General features: G+C 37.3%; 1 protein-coding gene across 1 annotated transcript in view; it reads right to left on the bottom strand.

The window, feature by feature from the left end:
• Positions 1-21,446, bottom strand: part of VPS41 (VPS41 subunit of HOPS complex) — a 106,685-nt gene that overhangs the window by 65,743 nt on the left and 19,496 nt on the right. Inside the window, exons 3-4 of the mRNA XM_058022410.1 lie at positions 19,534-19,641; positions 16,378-16,455 (exon numbers count right to left, since the gene is read on the bottom strand). Coding sequence (XP_057878393.1) covers positions 16,378-16,455; positions 19,534-19,641 — 186 coding nt within the window. The remainder of the gene's footprint in view (positions 1-16,377; positions 16,456-19,533; positions 19,642-21,446) is intronic.

Here is a 21,446-nt window from a genome sequence, read left to right as displayed (position 1 = left end):
TGGAATTTATCTGTTGTAATGTGAAAGCCACATGGCAATACTTTGGAGATTAAATGTATGATCCTATTCAGGTAATTAACAGTGCTCAGTAAGGCAAAACCTCTCCTGCAGGATACTAAGGATAACAGGAAGGGCTTCTACAGGAATGTGGCAAGCAAAAGAGATACTAGGGAAAGAAAAGATGTGGGAAGAAAACAGGAGACCAGGCTACCCTGGACGAAGAGGAGGCTGAGATCCTCAATGAGGATGGATGCCTTGGTAATAGCAAACAGAACTTTGAGGATAGAATCAAGATTGCAAGAAGATTAAATCAGACAGACTTACCAGAAAAAGAAAATAACATCAAACTCTTCAAGCAAGAGATGTAAAATGCAAGAGATGTTGTAAAATGCATAAGTTTGTTTATGTGATGATTAACCCAATCCTGGCAGTAAAACATTATTAGTCCTCCTAGAATAAGTATATAAGCAGTTGTACTTCACAATAAATTTGGATTCTTTGACTATTTCATGGAGTCCCCGTCCCTCTTCATTGCCGACACTACACCTGGGTCACTGCAATCCCAGACACACCAATGGCTTGTACAGAGAAGTGGTTGAGAGCAACCCTGCTAAGAAAGACCTGGGGGTTACAGGTGAGGAAAAACTCCACACCAGCCAGCTGTGTGTGCTCATAGCTTAAAAACACAATTGAATCCTGGGCTGCATCACAAGGAATGCCAGCAGGTCAAAGGAGATTATTCTGCCCCTCTACTCTGCTCATGTGAGATCCTAACTGGAGTGCTGCATTCAGTTCTGGTGTCTCCAACATCAGGAGGACATGAAACTGTTGGAGCAAGTCCAGAGGAGGGTCATGGAGTTTGTAAGAGGACTGAAGTACCTCTTTTATGAAGACAGGCTGAGAAAGCTGAGGCTGTACAGCCTGGAGAAAAGAAGGAGACCCCAACTTCCAGTACCTGAAAGGGACCTACAAGAAAGTCTGGAGAGGGACTCTTCATCAGGAACTGCAATGATAAGACAAGGAGTAACGAGTACAAATGAAAAAGGGAAAATTTGGGCTACATATTAGGAAGAAATTATATACTGTGAGCGTGGTGAGACACTGAACAGGTTGCCCAGAGAGGTTGTGGATATCCCAACCCTGATGCTGTTCAAAGCTAGGCTGAATAAGGCCTTGAGCAACTTCGTCTAGGAGCAGGTGTCCCTGCCCATGGCAGGGAAGATTAGGACTATGTAATCTTTACATTCTAAGCACTTAACATTCTGTGATTCGAAGATTCTAGAATGTTGTCAGTGGAAAAAAAGAGTGATTCCAGAGTATTTGCACTTTTCTAACATTCAAAATAGTGCACAATACTTCGAGACTTGTTCTGTTTCTAATTCAACGATACAGTATTTCATAACAGCATATATATTTTAAGTAGCAATTTGGTACAAGCCTTCTGCATGCCCAACACCTTCATCAGTTGCTATTAACTTTTTCTTTCTCCTATTATTTTTTCCTCTTTGTCTCCACCATACACAGATGACAATCAGGGAAAACAACTGAACTCAACTAAAAGAGACCTGCTCATTTACACAACCCTCCAGCTAAGTGTTGACAGGAAATGATATACACAAGGTAAAGCAAACAGAGTAAATTTTTTTCTGTACTCAAGTCAAACTAGCACATTGACTATTAGCCTGTCTGCTGACATTACAAGTCAGAACTTTCTGTGGAGCTCAGAAAGTGTTGAATATTACATGCATTTTAAAATAAAGGCTGAATATTACATGCATTTTAAAACAAAGTTTCAGGAAGAACTCTAATACCAGACTCTTCTTGTTCAGAGTTAAATAACAGTCAAACCTATGATTTTCAGAATTATGTTCCACTGGAAAGCTGTTTGAAAATCAAGATCTCAATCTATTCAGGAAATAAGTAAGAAAAGACCACAGATAAAATTGGTACATATATTATCTAAACTAAAGTGTTTCTTCCAGAATCAGTTCCAGTTCTTCTTTTCATAACCATCATTTGTTTAAATATACTTTTGTGCCAGTCAGCAAAGCTACTTACTATTTCAAATTTAATTGTATTAAATTAATTAAATTAAATTGCATCAAAATTAATTGTGTTCAATTGCATCCAATACCCTGTGGATAATTTTGATATTTCAGAAAGGAGGAAAACATATAATATTGTGAGTCACCCCCTCCCACCTTGCTCTTATTTTTCTTTTTTTAAATAAATGTTATAAACTCAGGCATAAAGTTACAACTGCCTTTCCCTTGTGTTTTTTTTAAAGCTTTGTCCAGCTAACACACTGATGAATGTATTTGTCTGACAAAAGAAAACAGGCTTTGGATTTTACAGTAAAGGAATAAATACCCCTCCTGCCCAATCTACCTTTACATATCTACAAAAGATGAAGAATCACTCAAGGTTAGAGAAGACAAAAGTCGTCACTAACTCATCATAATTTGAAGCACTGATTATTTAACACAGTTGGAACCATGATACACACTGTAATTTGGTCACTTGACTGTTGTAAAGGTATTTGAAATGTGCATTGGAAAAAACCTGTAACATGCAAATGAATCTAAAATTTAGAACACGTAAGAGAGATGATCTAATCTTAAGCCTCATGTCATAAAACCAGAGGCGCTGTATATAAAATGTTGAAAATGTACTATTTATTTTATTAGCACTACATTGGATAATCTTTTTTGCACCTAATCAGGACCCCTACCATTAGGCCAATCAAGTAAAAATACACAACAACTTTGTGATCACAATCATACTTCCAGTACTGTATAAGAGATAATAATACACATTTAATTTCTCAAGCATCATAATTCAAGTTCAGCAAAAAGTTTGGTCCAGTTGGTTAGGAATGGAAATTATTTACCTGGGAATAGCTTCAGAATTTCATAAACTTTTGAAGCACCAGCAAAGGAAGAAATACCTTCAGCTGAATTTCCATTAGCTTCAGTTTTCTTTCTGATGGAGACATGTTTGGAATTCTGGACAACATAAGTAAGTCTGACTGTTCAAAATCAATAATGTCAAGCTGACACTATAGAACAAAAAAACCCATTACCTTAATGGACGAAAGAGAAGTTTAGGTAGTAGGAGAGAAAGCTAGTAGACACCTTGAACATAAAGATCTAAATGCAGACTTTTGCAAAATCCTAAATTTAAAAGAAAGGAAAATCAAATATCTAGCAGCAAATGTACCTCATGTGATAATCAATTACCTAATGTAAAATGCTTGAAATAAATGCTCTTACTATGGATTAAGTCAGCTCTTCAATTAGGAGTAAATTCATGGCCACTCAGAAAGCTTCTTTTAATTGTGTTCTTTGTGGCAACTCCTTCTCCCCTGACACTCATCATCAACCCACCTTATACAATCAGTCGCCCAATGGTGAACCTGAGAAATCAATCTGCTAATGTATAATTTGTAAAGCTCCCCCGACTAACAAATGGATAATTGATTCTTTCACAAATGCTGCATCCCAATGGATTTGAACTGGATGAACATGAAACATAAGACTGGATTTCACTCCAATTCTGTGAGAAATGCAATATTTACAAGCTAGGAATCTAAACATTTTAATAGTTGTCTGTGACTTCATGCCTTTTAGCCATGGTTTGCAGGCAAACCACATGCACATTAGGAGTGTGAAAAGCAAAGCAGTGTTCAATCATACTTACAGCAAAGCTCATTTTACTTCAAGAAGTTCCCATCACTTCTACAATCTCCTTAATCAGTGTTTTCACCCATTCTTTAAAAAGACTTTTCATAAACTTTTCCTAAATTAATTTACACACAATTATTTATCTGTGTGCGAGGAACCAATTTAGCTTTATCTCGACACTGATTGCCAGGGGCACATGAGGAAGGGGTTGCACAACTGCCACATGCAGGAGGTAAGCCTTGTCTCCGGGAGGATTCCACCTGGCAACATGGGACTTCACCTCCTCCCAAGGGGCAGTCAGTAGGAGACACGGAACTCCCCAGAGAGGCTTCTCCACTCAGACGATGTAAGGTCACCACCAATGGACTGCCCTGGAAGGTTAGACTGGGCCAATGGTCTCCAGCCAACAGGCAGGCTTAGGGAAGAGCCAGAGAGCACAAAAAGTAATTTCACCACGAGCAGTGGGGGGCTTTGGAGACTATGCTTTTTGCTTTGAGGGGCTTTTGGGTTTTATGCTTTGTGTCTTTCTGGGGACTTGTCTTTTGGCCAGGGGCTTTTGAGACTTGCTTTTTACCTTTGGCTTCAGCCTGCTCAGGGGCTCGCCACTGCGCCCTTGCTGCCTTGCTCGCTCCCTCCTTTGCCCTGACCCCAGTCTGCCTTTTGGCTCTTCTGCCTTCGCGCCTGTCCCTGACCACCACAGTGCCGCTTGGCCCGCGCGTCCTTGCCTGAGCTACTTGCGTTCAACCCGGCTGCTCCAACCGAGCCCGGCACCGCGATGCTCGCCCCGACCCTGTCCAGGGTCCCGAGCCTCCGGTCTGTGTGTCTGTGGAGCCTCCCCGAGAGTCGCGTCGGCTCGCTCGGAGCCAGGCCTGCACGGCCCGCCGCCCGAACACCGGCGGCACTTCCCCGGACCCGCAGGTGGCAACGCCCTCCTTTCCTCTCTGTCTCCTCTCCCCCCTCTCTCCCTGCCCTTTCCCCTCCTTTTCCATTTTCCTTCCTTCTTTTCCAGCCCTCTTTCGTTTGGGCAACTCCTTTTTCTTTTACTTTTCTTTTTTTTTTTCATCACTAATAAACAGTTCTCAGATACAACATTTGCCTTGTTTGGCTTAATTTAGTTCCTAATCATCCATTTCCAAAAGAACCCCTTGCAGATTCCCTCAGATTCCCTCAGAGGGACGTGATACCATGCATATATAATATATATATATATATATATACTGAAAGAAGAAAAACACCTAAGGGTCTTTTCTGCTACATGACTATCAGTCTGGATCTGTACAATGATTATGTACAGATTTATTACATTGCAACTTTGTACATGCAATTTGCCTGTTCTCCATACTAAGGCAAATTGCATGTACAAAGTTGCATTGTAATAAAAAAACTGTCTCCTAAATGTGCATACTTTTCATTTATTCATGTTTCATCTGCATGCCATTCACATAAACAAGCATGTAAAGCTCCAATGTACAGCAATATGATCAATCAACCCACGGTTGTATACTTGGTTGTATACATGGTTAGCTTACTGGAGTATGGACTACCATTATTATGTTTGTATTATTTCCACCATGGCAGAGGTATCCAAGTGTAAAATACTGATTTGCAAACAGAAACCACCTCAGTTATTGTCATAACTAAGCTAAGATCCTCACAAAACACAAACCTTGCTCCATGTAGGATGAGGAACTGGCTTTGAAAAGCATCCCAAATCCTCAGCAACAGTTGAGCACAACTCTATCATATGTTGTGTCCCACCTCTTTTAACTTCAAAACACTCATACCCAGAGATCTCTTGTACTGAGGAACTGTCTTTAAAAAGAAACTGAACCCACGCAGTTTTCTTGTTCCAAATGCTGCAGTGTTGCACTGACTCGCAAATATTTTGCATATTTGCAAAATTTCATTGATACAACACAGGAAAAAGCATCTTGAAACCCAAATTCTAGTGCTGTACCATGATCTACCCATAAAAAGACAGAAGTACACACATATGTATTTACACATAGCCGAGGAACAAAGCACAATAACACAAAAGTCTAAACTGAAAATGCAACTGTAGGAGTTAAAGAAAAACATGTTCACCACTGCCTGCAATGAAGAAGCATACTCTATATTTATAACATCGAAAGTTTCATTTCCTGAAAATTTACTAATATTCACACCAAAGAGGTTTAGTTCACCAATATTAGCAACAAAATTCTGGTGGGAACTATTGCTCCATTGCATATCCTGTAACACTCTTGAATCTGTCATTCTCCAAATGAAAAATGGGAGATTATGTTGGTTAGAAGAAAAGGAAGGGGGGAAGGCTCAGGGGAGTGACAAGGTCTAGGACACAGAACAATAACAACATTAACTTTTATCTTGTCTGCAGGAAGGCAGACCTTATCTACAAAAACCAAAGATCTCAAAAGCTTGTCAAAAACTAAGGGAATATGAGGACAAGAAGTCTCTGAAATACAGTCTAAGACAGTGAGAAAGAACAAAAAACCTACAGTGATTTCAATATTTTTCACATCAGTGAATCCCTTAACCTTGTTTGTCAACTGCAGGGACTAAGAAAAAAAAAAACCAAAACATCCAAGGGAAAAAAAAAATATTAACAAGGGATCTCCCTAAATCTCTCGTAGTTACTAGATAATCAGAATGCTTGTTTACGATTGATGGAACTATTACCAAAACCAAATCTATACTGAAAGCCTCGACTACTTCCTAGCAGAATCGAACTGTTAGCTAATTCCTGATGGATCCAAAGAAAAATCTCTTTTCTATTAAAACACTGCAGTGTAAGGAGATATCCTCCTGGGAACTCTGTACCAAAGTAAGCAAACTACTCCCATTTCCTTCTCCCCCCACATCCCCTTTGCCATCCTCTGTATAACTGTAGGGCTCTTCAACAATTTTATGTCCTAAGCCTTTCCCTACTTCTTTGTTGCTATCTGTGTATTGAAGCCATCTGAGAATATGAAGCAATATTCCCAATCACACAGCCATGGAGAAGGCTGAAGTACGGGGGGAGGGCTGAGGAAAGCCTGCTGGTGATAGATAGATCTTCCTTGGAAAACTCAACACCCCCTGGGGAGAAAGACTATTCCAGGCAATGCAGAGGTTCACCTCACCAACTTCTGTTACTGCTTTCTTTTCAGAATAGTTTGCCAAACACAATGAACTTGTGAGAATTCATCTTTAAATATAAACTTTCAAGAGAGGCTACTGAATTATTAAAATAGGCTTTGAAGAACAGTCGCCAAAAATATCTAAAACTCTGAGGATGTAACTTAAGGGGCACTTTCACTGCTTGTTTCTAACAGAATACTACCACCATCATTAATGTATTTAACAGAATTTTGTAGAATTCCATCCTTGAAGTGGAAAGTATGAGATTTTACTCCATTTCTTGATAAGCCACATTTCAGAAACGTGACAAATGAAAAAAGCCAAGCAGGACATAGAGCGAAAGCTCTTGTCAGGAGAGGTTTTCTCTTTAGAGATGAATTTATTGGTGCATCCACCAAACTTTTGAAGAAGCAAAGGGGCTGTTGACTATTCTGCTTAGGGCTCATGCACTGTTGTGCCAACATCATTTCCAGGAAGGTTTTCTGAACAGCCATGGTGCTCATCCCAATCTCTGACCTAACACAAGATAGAAGACATCATCCCATGGAGCCTGGAAACACTGTTTCTCCACACATGCCCATTATTTTCTTCATAGTTCTCTTTTTTGTTTTTTTCTTTCTGTAAGCTCCTGCAATGGAAAATTTCAGTAAGTACTTTTCCCAATTATTTTGGCTTGTCAACTACTCTGCTACAAAAAATGATCCAAACCCAGTGGCTAGTGAAATCAGTGAAAATATCTCCACTGATGGAATCAGACAGACGCAGAAATATTATAAGGAAATGAATTCCCTTTCCTGGCTGAAAACAACATAAGCAGTTATACTCCTGGCATAGTGGAATATTACACTGGGTTATCAATGCTCAAGCTCAGCCAACACCTACAGCTACAGTGTCATTTTCCATGTAAATTTTCAGTTATCAACACTGATACAGACTAGCATAAGTCAGAGCCACATACAATAATAAACACATTTTCTGATTACTGAAAGCATTGTATTCTCTTTGGACACCAACTCTGGAACTTTCTTTATTTGCAATTATAAACATCTGGTAAAGTCTCACAAGTCCCCCAGAGATACTCAGTCAATACTGGATGTCTTGTCAGGATCTTAAAAGCATATGCAAACCAAAAAGATGGAGGGAGACAGAGAGTACTCACACTGGTAGAAACTGTGTATCATGAAGGGCGCTGTAATTTACTGTAAGCAGTGTATCGTATGCCATATCCTCACTGTGACAGTACGATAGGCAAGGCTAAATATGAAGATTAATTGATCCTGTACAAGTTCCTCAATGCATTTACATACAAAGAGGCTCTATTTCAATACCAGTGAAGTGTACATTTGATTGCATATCATAAACTTTATTTAAAGTAGATTAAAAAATCAAACACGTTCATTCACTCCATCTTTACATTGCTGACATTTCAAAGCTCCTATCCATAAAACTGCCAAGACCTTCAACAACTAGACTTCAACTAGCAGCCAGTTTAGGATTACAGTGGTGAACCTTCCAACACCAAAATACCAATTTCTGACGTTTCTTATATCTTTATTTCTCTGTGTCAGAGGACACTGAGTGAAACTAACTTCTTTAACAGTAAAGACCATCACAGTGGAGATGGTCACTTGACAGTAGGTACTTTTATCAGCAGCCATTCTGAGGGTATTAACACCAGACACTGGTCAAATCTGGACTGTACATGTTTAATATTCCATCACAAGTGCAATAAAGTACTACACACACTGGCATGTCTTTTAAAACAAATAAGTCTCATCTTCCAGAAAGGAACCTTTATTAGAATTTTTAAGTTCATTATCAATTATGTCTTCCTCATAGAAAAAACTACTTGGTTTTGCCTTCATGTTTTGCTCATCATATTATGCCCCTGTTATGTCATTATCTATTTTTAACAGTGCTGTATTTTTATTGTTAATGGAAACAAAGGGCTGTAGCCCTGTCATTAATGTCAACTTGTATAAAAAACATTGTCCTCCAGAATTCAGTCTTTCTAACCAGGAAAACATTTTCTAATGTAAATAATATTTTATTAATGCCTGAACTCTTAATAATTCTGACAGGCAAACTACTATTATTCTATATATGCACATAAGTGCCTGCATTCCCTATGGACAAAAATACCATCCAGGTATAATACCCCATTTGAAAGGAAAACAGCCCTAGGAATTAGCAACACGCTAGCTTTCTTACAATCAAACCTCTCCAAATCCTCCCTGTGCTTTTAAGTGTTATTAGATTTTAGAAAATGCACCTCTGAGTTACCAGTCTTCTATGAAAACACTAAATTAGTGCTACCTGAAACTTGCTGCTTCCTTGGTGCCAATAAAACTCCAGAGCAATTTGGCACAGTGGTCCACTTTCTAAATAGTCCTGAGACGTGACACACATTCAAACAGCAAATATTACTACACCTGGATGGTGAAAGAGTTAAAAGGAAAAAAAAAAACCTGTTTTGATGATTTTGATGTATCTTAATAATATCAAAAATAATTTTGCTCAAAACTGTCTGAAAGTGACACATGTAAATTTACTTTGCAGAATTACAGTAAGGTCCTCTGCTTGATCCTCCACAGAAATAAGAGGCAACAAGGTCTGGTGAAAAAAGAAAACAAATTGGAAGCTTTCATTGATCAACAATGCTGTATTAAATACTACAGTAGTAATGTCTTTAATGTCCTTTATGTTTTGCATTCTCCCCTTTTCAAATGTCTTCACCCTAGATTATTCAATGCTTTTTTTCGAAAAAACCATGCAGAATACGACAGCATCCTACCAAGTCAAGAGAAAGTGAACTATTTCCTATGTCTAGATGCTTGTGACAGAACAGTATGTAAACACAGTCCTTTACCTCATTAAAAGGTGACATAACAGATTTCTACTGAAGTCAGAGACAATAAAGAGGGCTGCTAAGGTACCTTAAATGTAATACATTTAGAGCTGGTCATGAAATGCAGCTGACAAACAACAAGATACCCAGTCTGAGGTAAAGTGATTGATACTGGGGAACAAAAAAGGAGACTTCTTCCAATGCTTCTATGTTAAAAAAAAAGGAAAACAATATGCATTTGAAGGGTAATGAAGTTGTAGAAGGACCATTAGGTCTAAAGATGGGGCTGTAATCCTTCTCAAAAAAGGGACATGGGCCACCTAGTTGCTAGTCAAGAGTTCAAAAGAGAAGGCAGAAACAATTGCTACTCCAAAATCAGCTGCTAAAATACACGGGCTTTATACTTCAATTGAAATTAATTAGATTGACAGCATACATGTTACTGTTTGCTGCAGTACAAGCACACATCTGACTCGTATGAGTTAACAACATTCAAGAAATAAATGACTGTACCATACAAGACTTTCTGTAGCTGAACTCATACCTCCAGCTAAAATTTTAACATTATTTTTGCACTAAGCTACAGTTATTGAAAGTACAATCCTGAAAGAATAATTGAATGAAATGGTGACACTTCCTAAGTTTTGAGCTACAAAAATTAATTATAAGTGATTCTAGAATTGTTTAGAACTCCCACATTTCATCCATAATCCAAACAACATTTCTATTAGTATCAAATACCTTCCATATCCCTTTGATTTTTTTGGTTAACTAAAAATTTCATTAATACTCCTTTCATAGGAAAGTCAGATACAATAGTACAAAGATGAGGTGCAAAACGTACAAGAGGTTTTTTTTTCTTATTTCAGTTTTGTCAGACAAGAAACTTTTCTAGATCTATGGAATAAATGGTCATGACGCCAAAATTTCTGCCAGTCTATGCAAGATACCACAGGTACACCATGGTTCCTGCCAAAGATGGTTCTGAATCTTCAATAGCTCCACAGTTCCCATTGGAAACTGTTCATGTCACAAGCAACCTAATAAGCACAGTACCAGAAGAAACATATAAAACATACTTTTTAAGCCTTGATACAAAAAAGCCAGACTCAAAAGCCATCTGAATTATTCCCACAACTACTGTAAAAACATTTGGATTTCCAAATCCTTTGCAGTTAAAATGAAAAGACAGACAGAGAGAAGCAGAAGTGATATTAAATTGGGTGTAGACATTCAAGACTTAAGACAAAAATCCCAAAACATGACATTTGTATCAATTTTTTCCATTTGAAAGAGCTAGCAGTTGGCATAAAGCATTTAAGACATAAAAATGCAACACCTATTTTGTTGGGAGGTCCCAGGGTTGAAAAGGAAACTTGTCCTTTGCAATAGACACTTGCTTCTATCAAAACCATAATTTTTATTTTGGCTTTTGGAACTCTCACTTAAAATAGACTACTTGGTTTTATAAACAAAACAGGATATCAGCTTCAAATTTAACAGGCACAGTAACACCATGGAAATCCTAACAGAGACCTACCCAGATCTTTAAATTCTGCTGCTTCACTTCCTAAGTTTTCCTACATAGTCTGACACTAACAATTACAATGATGTCGTTAAAGATAAAAAACAGGGACTTTGAAGTAGCTTGTCAAAGTAAGTGATATTTACATCATCTTAGTCTCAAACTCTCATGCAAAGTTCCATCCAAAGCAACTTCATTATACAATGAAAAGGTAAGTTACCTTCCCCATTGAAAGATGTTGCCTAATCTCCTACAGCAGTTAGCAGGTTTTGTATCATTGCTAGCAGCAGCACTTAGTGCTTAAGAACAGCTGTTTCTTTGTTAGAAATATTTTTTTGTTGTTAACAATTAAACTCTTGCCAAGAGGCAACAAGTCAACTGAAACCTCTGGTTTTCTTTGCAACCTGCTGAGTTATCAGCAAAACCAATAGGCCACACACTGACCTTCAACCAAGGTCTTGCTCCAGAGACTGGTGAGTGCTGTAACTTCAATACACTCAAGGGCAATAATACCGCCACAGAAGGAACTCCCTTTCAAGCCTTCATGGCAGCAGAGATGACGTAGTGTTTTTGCATTACTATCACTCCAATAAAAAAACTATAATTAAAGAGCTAGTGCTACACAATGCGAGACAATCACAAAGATAACCACAAGGCAAGGCAAGGCAAGAAACATATTGTAAAAAGATATGCTGTGAGGAGGTTTCTTTCTGAAACTCTAGCGGTCTTGAATAACTCACAATAGCTGTTGCATGCTAAAAGACTTCAATTTCTTTGTATTAAGAGAAGCATTAAACCACTATTTAGATCATTTTCTAGACTCATACATCACTACTGAAACACCTTCAATGCATTAAACATTCAAATGCGGGTTACTTATAAAATAGGCAATCTTCCCCCTTCTAAAAGGCTATCACTGGCACCATCCAAGACTTCTTATTACTTTTGCTTTAAGCTTGATGTTTAGAAGAAGACCAGAATGGGGACAGGTTTTCTTGCCCTTTGAAAGCTTTTTGATTTGTTACGTAACTAAACATGTTTGTACAGCTTTCTTCATATCTACAAATCCTTAATCCACAGGATGTCAGTTCAGGCAGTAATTATATGAATAAATTGTAGACAGTCTAAGAAGGAAAGAAAGATGGAGAGACATTTGGAATTAACGTGCTGTGAATCAGTTCTGCATCATCCTTTGTCAGTGGAATTAGCAGGCTTTTCCTGCCTCTTCTTGTTGCCTTTTAGTAATAATTTTCAGTGTATTTGACACGTTTCAGCTCACTCAATGCACTGAACCCTAATACAAGAGAATACCAGTTTGTCAAACATACATTATTGAGGATGCATACCACTAAATCTTAGGCAACTGACATTGTCAAAGACAAGCCACCCTGGCAAGAGCTACAGAAATGCTAGGTGAAGCGGAGAGAGGTATAACAAGTGCACGAGCACAACTGCTGAGATACCAAGCAACACAAAAGGCCAAAGCCTCCCAACTCCTGTCTCAATTCCCCCCAAAACACAAATATCTTACAACAGTTTCAAAGCACACATTTCTACTGGTGTTGACTAGAGTTGCAAGCCTGAAAAGACTAGTCATCCACTTGGTATAGGATTCTGCATCAGATATTCAAAGAGCTGGATGAGAGTAAGATTTCATTCTAAAAATAATTTTTAGTTTTTAACGTAAGTTTCACAGAAGCCTCTTTGAATATTTATTGGTCAAAGCAGAGTAGACACTACAGAATTTGTAACCCAGGATAACCACATTGATTTCCTGCTATGGACATCAAGAAGTGTAGTCCTAATAGGTTTTTTAAACAATAAACAAGAAAGTGTGTTACAATACCAGAACATCTAGGGATGCAAAACTTTATATTTTAATGTTTCTTACAGCTGTTTTTAGCTCAAATTAAAATGATAAATGCATTCGGTCTTGAAAATGAGTGCTGCCATTCAAAACTTGGCCATTCTGGAGATAATGCAACACACTGGTGAATTTTCTCCCTCATTTTGCTGCAAATCCTCTGATATGAGTACCTTTTTACAATTTGGCTCAAATGCAGATGCATTATGGAAAAAAAAAGAATTTATTATAAAAGCAAAAATTCTTATTTCTTCAATTTCCAAGACCATTTATATTTTTTTTAACATGCCTTCCTGAAATTAGGAAAGAAAAACAGTAATCAAGAGGACTAAGAGAGCAATAATGGTATTTTCTAAGAATATTTAATATGCACTTGGCATTGAAATGAATTTCTAAAAAATGCTTAAAAAAACCCTCTTGCATAATTCTGGTTTATTTTACATACTAACAGTGTTTGAATCTAGTAGCTTTTTAAGTTTCCCACGTATGGTTTGTTTTTGATAATTACACATTTAACAGATGTATAAAAAAAATTAGTTTTTTCACATCCCAGCTTTTCTTTAAAAAAAAACCCAAAACCAAAACAACCCCCTGAAAAATGGAGATAAAGTCTCAGATGATGTACAGTTCCTTATGTAACTGTTTTCTTTTGTACAAAGGGCATCACACTGCTATCCTTATTATTAATTTCTGCAATGTCACAAGACAGGAAACATCTGCTGTAAAGATCCTTTCAAAAAGGAAAATACATAAAAGACACTCCCCAGGTACACTGTTTACTGCAAACAATTAAAATATTTCAGTGGTAATATTGCTATTTTAATCAGAAAAAATTATATATAATATTAATTTCCAATAATCAGTAACAACAGGTACTTCCCCTATTAACAACTTCAAGATAGAGCTGTATATGCCATTTCACCAATGATAAGGGTCTGAGAAGGAATTTGTTCTTTTTGGATCAGAGAAAAAGAACCAGAAAAAACACCACTAGTGAAAACAGTCTTCACCAGCACATTTACAGAAATGCTTTGTCCCTGCGTGACTTCAGGAAGTAATTCCCTTTTTTTTTCCAGAAAGGGTTAGGTTTCATTTGGGATTTATAACATGGCAATACTTTAATGCAAATTCCCCAGGGGACACAATAAAGAGGCATTAGAAGGAGAGAAGTGAACTGAGACCCCCAGTGAATGTTTTGTAGTAATGTCTCTAGTCTGAAATTCAACATCTTGAGAAGTTCAGGTTAGAAGGAAAATACTTTGGCATACAGCAGCCAGTTCAGAATAAACTGTCTATGGGTTCAGCAGCTGACACTATTAATTCAGAAAACTTTTCAGCTTAAGCAGCCATGTACATCATAGAGCTGCTTTCTTCTCACATAGGCAGCCTGTTCTGTTCTACAAGTTAGTAGTTCCTTGAGAAACTTTACTTTTAAAGACAAGTGGTACTAGAGAAAAATCATTCTTCTTCAAACTAGAAAAAAGAGGAAAAAAAAGAAAAAAGAAGCACCATTTCCAACTAATCCATGATATAATCTATTGCAGCGGAGACATGTACATTACAAAAAGAGATATAAACATTAAGAGTAGAATCCAAGAAACATTTCTTTTTCCTATTCTCCAGCTCAAAAAGCAGTTTGTACTCTAACAATAGTTTCAAAAGAAATCATTGTCATCTTTACAAGAGACACAGTGCAAAAATCATGCTGAAGCAGGCTAAGTTTGGAAAAGTAACATCTTTGAGCAGAAAGTAACTTTATAGTTCAACACTAACTTCATAAGAAACCAGCCTCCCAGCAGGCGCTGGTAGGACTTTTCAGTAAAGAAAAACAAAGAAAATAACAGCAAATTTGGGAGGGTGCGTATAAAGAGAATGCAGGGATTTTGTTTTATAGACTTTACCAGGTAACAGGTCCCCTTGTTCCTTGCTCTACATCTAGGCAGTTCCCTAAGTCTTCACAGAAGGATGATTTCATCTCTTGGAACCAGTGTGAGAGAACATGCATTGGTGGTGGACAAAATATTGTTCTACAACTAAAATTTTCCAAGCACCTTATACTGAGTGGAACAAATACAAGTTTAGGACAGTTAATGCCAGACTCAATACAAAATCTCCACTTCATTTAAGTGAGTCTCTGACTCTGTTTTCTACTGCAGCAATGGAGGAGAATAATTCAGGTATATTTAATCTGACCTGCCTCAAATAGAGAAGTTTCTCCTACTTCCCAGAGAAGCTCTATCAAGAAGCATGCATGTAAAGTAATAAGAACTGCAAGGGAGACACCAAGAGCTTTTCCTCTTCTGAAATGCAGTCAGCATTCTCAGCTACAGGGCTGATGAACATACAAAATTAAAAGAAATAGAAGCTCATAATTAGTTTGACTTTAATGAATCCCCAGTAAGGTCATTGTCAATCTGAATAAAATTAAATCTAAAAATCCCTTCATGAGCTGCATCTTAAGTTTATACTTAAGTTTATGCTCTACTCCCTTGCACAATTCATAATTAGATTTTTCAAAAATACAAACAAACGCTTGACCCCTTCCATGCAGCTGTGTCAGCTTTAGAATGTATATTCTCTTTGCAAACATGTCCACATCTTGTGGTGGTTTCTATGGCTAGTGCTTATATTGCTATGAAAAAACAGTGCTTGGCTACCAACATTTTTGAAGACCGGAGGAGAAAAAAAAATTCTAATTCTTTTCCTTCCACTCCCCAAGAATGACAGGGAATTTGAAAGTAATGAACTAATATCCACAATAAAAAGGAACATTTAATACTCTAGAACAGAGCTTTAAATGTAGCATTTTATTCGTCTGATATCACAAAGCACAATAAGGAAAAAGGCTTCTTCTTTTTCTTCAATCAATACAATCCCTTAATAATTCAAACTTCAAAACATTTACATAAAATATTAGCATTATGTATTTGTAATTGATAAACTGAGCCAGCAAGGTCATCACTTTTCAATTACTTGTGGCAACTAGATAAGGTGACAGTGCACAAGCTAATAACTGACAGTAGTCAGCTAATGAACAGGTTCATGCCTTATGGCAGTAATGAGTTTCCGGGTTCCATTTTTAATAGCCACTTGCAATCATAAATATGCATTTCCTCTTCTGCTACATGAAGAAGTTTCCTATATATAAACTGAGATGTGCTCACCACAAAGACATCCAGCATAACTTCTTTTTGCAAGGACCACAGACTGGTTTTTATGTTATGGAATGTGTTAGTGTAGTTGCACTTGTAACTGACTTACTGCAGCATGAGTGTTAAGTGTACATTGCAGCAGTTTTACATGCCAGTAAATGGGTTCTGAATAACATCATACTTACAACATCAAACTTCTGTGTGATGTTCCCCTGGACATCAAGTAAATAAACTTTGCCATAATGTGTTCCCAGTGCCAAAAACTGTGAAAGAAAGAGATTGATTACATAAACACAAAGACACCACAAGAAATACTGCAATGCTAAATGAACTCCAGGATTAGCAACACTGGGGAAAAGAAAAAAGCCCACCACTTTCTATAGAGAAAGGTTATTTTAACTGTACCCAAAGAATAAAACAGGGCTTCAAGCCCATATTACTGTGATAGTGCAAGTTAGCTGTCAGAATGAGTCATGAGGACCCTCATCCACTGACAACTAATGGTGGGTCTGCAGTCTGTATACACCAGCTGATGGACTGTGGCAGCAAATTAAAAATACAGCGTGAGAGCAAGAACCAACAGAGATCTGAAATAGTTCCTAGATCCTTTCTGCAGCTTTGTTTCAATCCTAATGTTTCCTTTGAGCTTTATTTTTAATTCTTCTTCATTATTAAAATAAAAAAAAAAAGTGTTCAAACACAGCAAAAGGCCAACTGTAAGCCCCTGGTAAAATACAGTTGAATTATGGAAGGTCTATGACAGTGCATTTAAGTACACAGATAATTCCTGGGATTGCTTTCCTTCACATAGTAACATTCCTAAATAGAATACTCCCAAGACAAATACACTTCCTTGGAAATCTCAGGAGTTTCATTCTAAAAAATAGCAGCAAAATAAAGAAATCTTGACATAAATCCATACTATCACAAACTTATTTTGATACAAACAAGAAGGAAATTGATTCTGAGAGATCTGCTGTTAATTGAACCATGTGAACTACACCTAAACAGAAAAGATAGAATTTCAGTACTACTTGATTTATGACAGAGGTTTCTTTTATTTGCCCCCTCCCCCACGCTCCCACTTTCAGCATTACTGAAATAGTCTAGGCTACTCAATTCTCTGTATTTCACTGCATGTGAGCATGCTTCATTGCAACCTATAATGAAATGCTCAAATTTACAGGCACTGCTAAGCGTGTCAGTCAGGCAGCACAATCTTTAAAAAATAACCTTACAGAAAGTCAAGGTTTAAAAGGATTTATCAAAATGGAATTGCTTAAAATGAAATTTCTGTTCAGGCACTTAAAATATGAAGCTACATTAAAAGGAGGCAAGAAAGGGAAAGAAGGGGCTCATTAGAAATTCATTCCCTGCAATGCCTTTCACTCCTGCAAGGTTGCCTTTTTTCAGGAAGAAAAAAGTCCCCCGGGTAAAAAAATCAATACTGGTTAATAAAACATCAGGTGTGCAGACATAACTAGGTATGACTATTCCACTGCACAGGCCTGCTTGAATGCACCAGGTGCCATGACGATTAGTCATCCAGTGCAGACAGCAAGCCTGGTGAAAATATGATGCTTTAGCAGCAAAAATGAAAAAAAAAAAAATTCTGGGGGGAAATTAGTCTGAATGCAGAAGCCAGATCTCAGGATTCCCATCAAAGTTAAAGTGCTTTAATCAGAGCAATATTTTACATATTACTGAGTGATTTTTCTAATGATAGCATTTAGCAAGGCTTTTCCTGTCCGTTCAGGAAAAAAATCCTGAAAAAAACAACAAGAATGAAACAGAAATACCCTTGCAAAACCTATAACCCAGCTTCATTTTTAAGTTCTCTGTTGCAAGAGACCTATTCCTAAAAGACTACAGTACCTGGCTTGTAACAATATTGATTCTTCTCATAAGTAGTGTATCTAGTTTGCTGGAAAACTGAAAGTACTGGGATACTTCAACAGTTTTCCTGTATTGTCACGCTTTGTGACACTATAGCAAAAGCTGTATCTGTGCACATCCTTATAGAAAAATCCTGTTAAACTCTTGGCTTTCAAAATTTACCTGAGATGCAGGAATAAAAGGTAACAGAAACAGGCTACAGACAAAGAGGAAATGCTCGCCAATTTTCCAAATATCTGTGTAATTCTAAGTTGTCAAAAACATTTTAAAAAGACTTATTGTTTTCATTCACACTGTTAAAACACAAGCTTCATCTTAAGAGCCTCTTGAGCCATAGCAACAGTCCTCTGAGGAAAAGAAACATAGCACAAGTCAATCTAAAAATATAGCCAAATAATAAAGATAGATCCCTCAACAATAACTGTTAAGGAGATACTACTGGCTGTGAAAAATTATATATTCAGAAAATAGCTACTATGTTTTACATACTAGTAGTTGACAAATAATTAGCTCAGATTTTCAGCTGCACTTCAGAATGCCTCAATATTCTAATATGTTTTACAGTATGTATAAAAGAGAAGAAAACTCATAAAACACAAAAGCAATTGTTTAAATCATTAAAGAATCATATGAAGCTTATTTCTTTTAAGAATAAAATAGAAATTATTTTAGAAATTTCTTTACTTTGCATTGTCTATTAGGATATGTCTTTATCTGTATCATCTGTTAAGGTATGTCTTTATCCTTATCATCCCTCTGGTACATCAAAATCTCTAGCACGTGCAGTTCCTCTCTTTTTAACATACTGAATCAGGGAAGGGGGACAGGCAAGTGTTAGTATGACACTCCCCAAAAGTAAAGTCTAAGCAAACAAAAACCACAATATTTACTTTCTTCTCCACTGTATTAACATGTCTTCCACAGCCAAATATATGCTAATTTCCTGGCATGATCAAGTTGATCCTTGCTGACATGGCTGTACAAATAAGCACTGTATATGCCAACTTCCTTTCTGAATAAAGAAAAGTTAGGATTCCATTTTGATTGCAGTTCTTAATACTTTTCATTATTAAATGTGAGTGAGCATTTTTCTAGTAGCTTATGTAAACATCTCATATAACAAATCACTGCATCTTGGATTCTTACCTCATTTCCTCATTGAGAAAATGTGTTTACCACTGAAAAATGCTTGATACAAACAAGAAGGGAATTGATTCTGAGAGATCTGCTGTTAATTGAACCATGTGAACTACTTGTTTTAACATTGAGAAAATGTGGATTTCTCAATACAGGTTAATGGTAAATTTTGTTTATGTCACTGATGCCTTGCAGTGCAACTAGATTTGGCATCACTTCTACACAGAAATATATTGATGCACTATAAGGACAGATAAATATATAAAACTGAGCAGAAGTGCTATCTCAGCCACAAAGTCACATAATACCTTCTCATGCACTGTCATGCAGCTGGCTGCATCCTTCTGGAGAATTTCTGTCACTCCATTAGAAAGCCGTTCATACTTGAGCTTAGGTTCTTCTTCACTCTCATCTTCCTAAATTTTTAGGAGTATAAGAAAAGGGAGCAAGAGAGAAAAAACAACAAAAATACTTAGAAGTTTATTTTAGATAAAAAACAAATTAAAAGATACCCCAAAACTATCACACAGCAACAGGCGAAGATGGATCACTGCGATCTCTTCACAACAGCCATTACAATCAAAAGCCAAACTTTCACAGTTTAATCATCTGAAGGGGTTTGGGCTGTGCTTTTTTGTTACTGGTTTTTCTTTTTACTCCAAAGTTCTGAGTGCAAAGTCTGTATAGCAGCATGTCAATTTAGCTGTAGGAGGCACTTACTTGATATCTAAAAAGCAGAAAAAAATGTGCATGTGTACTTTGTTACACAAAGTTAGTAATTTGCAATTTAGAAGTAAAATACAAGAAGGATGAATATGATAATGAAGGATGATAAAATAAAGTGTGCCACTGTAGCCACAATGAACTGAAAGCTGAAGCATGCACATTACAAGAAACTTCACGACCTTTACAAGATGCTGCACCTCTGTAGGAAGGATAGAGGCAAAATGCTGTGAACAAAAATAAGAAGAATCCACTAGGAATAAGTTAATTGTATAAAATCCACCAATGGGCTTATGGTAAAAAAAAAATACTATAAATATGTTTTCTGGGAAGAGAACCTGGACACATTATACTCTTATGAATCACCTTTATCTTCTGCATGTTAGGATCTTTTTCTGGTAAATACTGAAGCGTTCCGCTCTTTTCATGCATGTTAGGTATTATCACCCAGTCACTACTTAAATGCAAGGAAGGACCATGGGGAAAAGAGTGAAGAGAAAGGAATCCAAGCTAAAAAAAAAAACCAAAAAAAAAACCAAAAAACCCCCAAGCAGCAAATTTATTGCTCAAAGAAGACCCAACATGCTTATCTCTTAGGAAAATAAAATCCTAGTTGCAAAATAGCTCTTTGGTCATAGGCATCTATCTGTAACAGCTGGTGTACAGAGGTACAATGCCAGAGAGATTCCACAGGCTTCAGTAAGTCTCAGTCAATCTTATACATGCACAGACATACACAAACCCTTACATATCCCTTGGTCCTCACTGGGAAACACATACCTGCAAGAATATTCTCCTACACTTGCTATTGACTATAATGAATACATCAACACTGAGTATGTGTAGGAGCAACGGGGGGCAGGACGGTCAGGACAGACAGAGAAGAGAGATCCTTGAAGCCAGGCTGTGGAACTTGGGGTTGATTGCCAAGGGCCTGGGAGCAGGGCCCTGCTGGGAGCTGCCAGACACAGCTTGGAGCAGGCCCGAGAGAGGGAGAAGGTAAAGAGCAAGGTTCTTGCTACCATACATTAACTCTTCTTCTGTGTTGAATATTCTAATTCTCACTAACCAATCTAATACAAGATACAAATCCTATAGCATTTATACATAGCCTACAAGAATCATTATATTACCATACTGTGTTACATTTTAAACCCTGAATCTACTCCTTGGACCCCTTCTGCCAAGCTAGTAGGGTCTGCTCTGAGCCTTGGACCTGTCTGCAAGCAGAGGGTCTTGTTTCATCAAAAGAGGATTACCTCCAGTCTGGCCACACCATTGTTTTCCAGTTGTTCAGTAACTAAGGTATCTCAAAGCTTGCTTTCATTTCAATCTCGCTTATAGTTTCTATATTCTCAAAATCTTTTGCCAGGCAATCATATTTATAAGGTTTTCCTGTTTCATCTTCCCCAACAAGTATGTTTTCCATATAAAACATCTTTCATTCTTAAGCAACCAGAATATACCAGTGCAGTGGTCTAGTTAAAGAAGTGCCTTG

This window comes from Melospiza georgiana, chromosome 1 (assembly GCF_028018845.1).
Source record: "Melospiza georgiana isolate bMelGeo1 chromosome 1, bMelGeo1.pri, whole genome shotgun sequence".
NCBI lineage: Eukaryota > Metazoa > Chordata > Aves > Passeriformes > Passerellidae > Melospiza > Melospiza georgiana.
The sequence above is the reverse complement of the archived record's forward strand: the minus strand, read 5'-3'. Positions and strand labels throughout refer to the sequence as shown.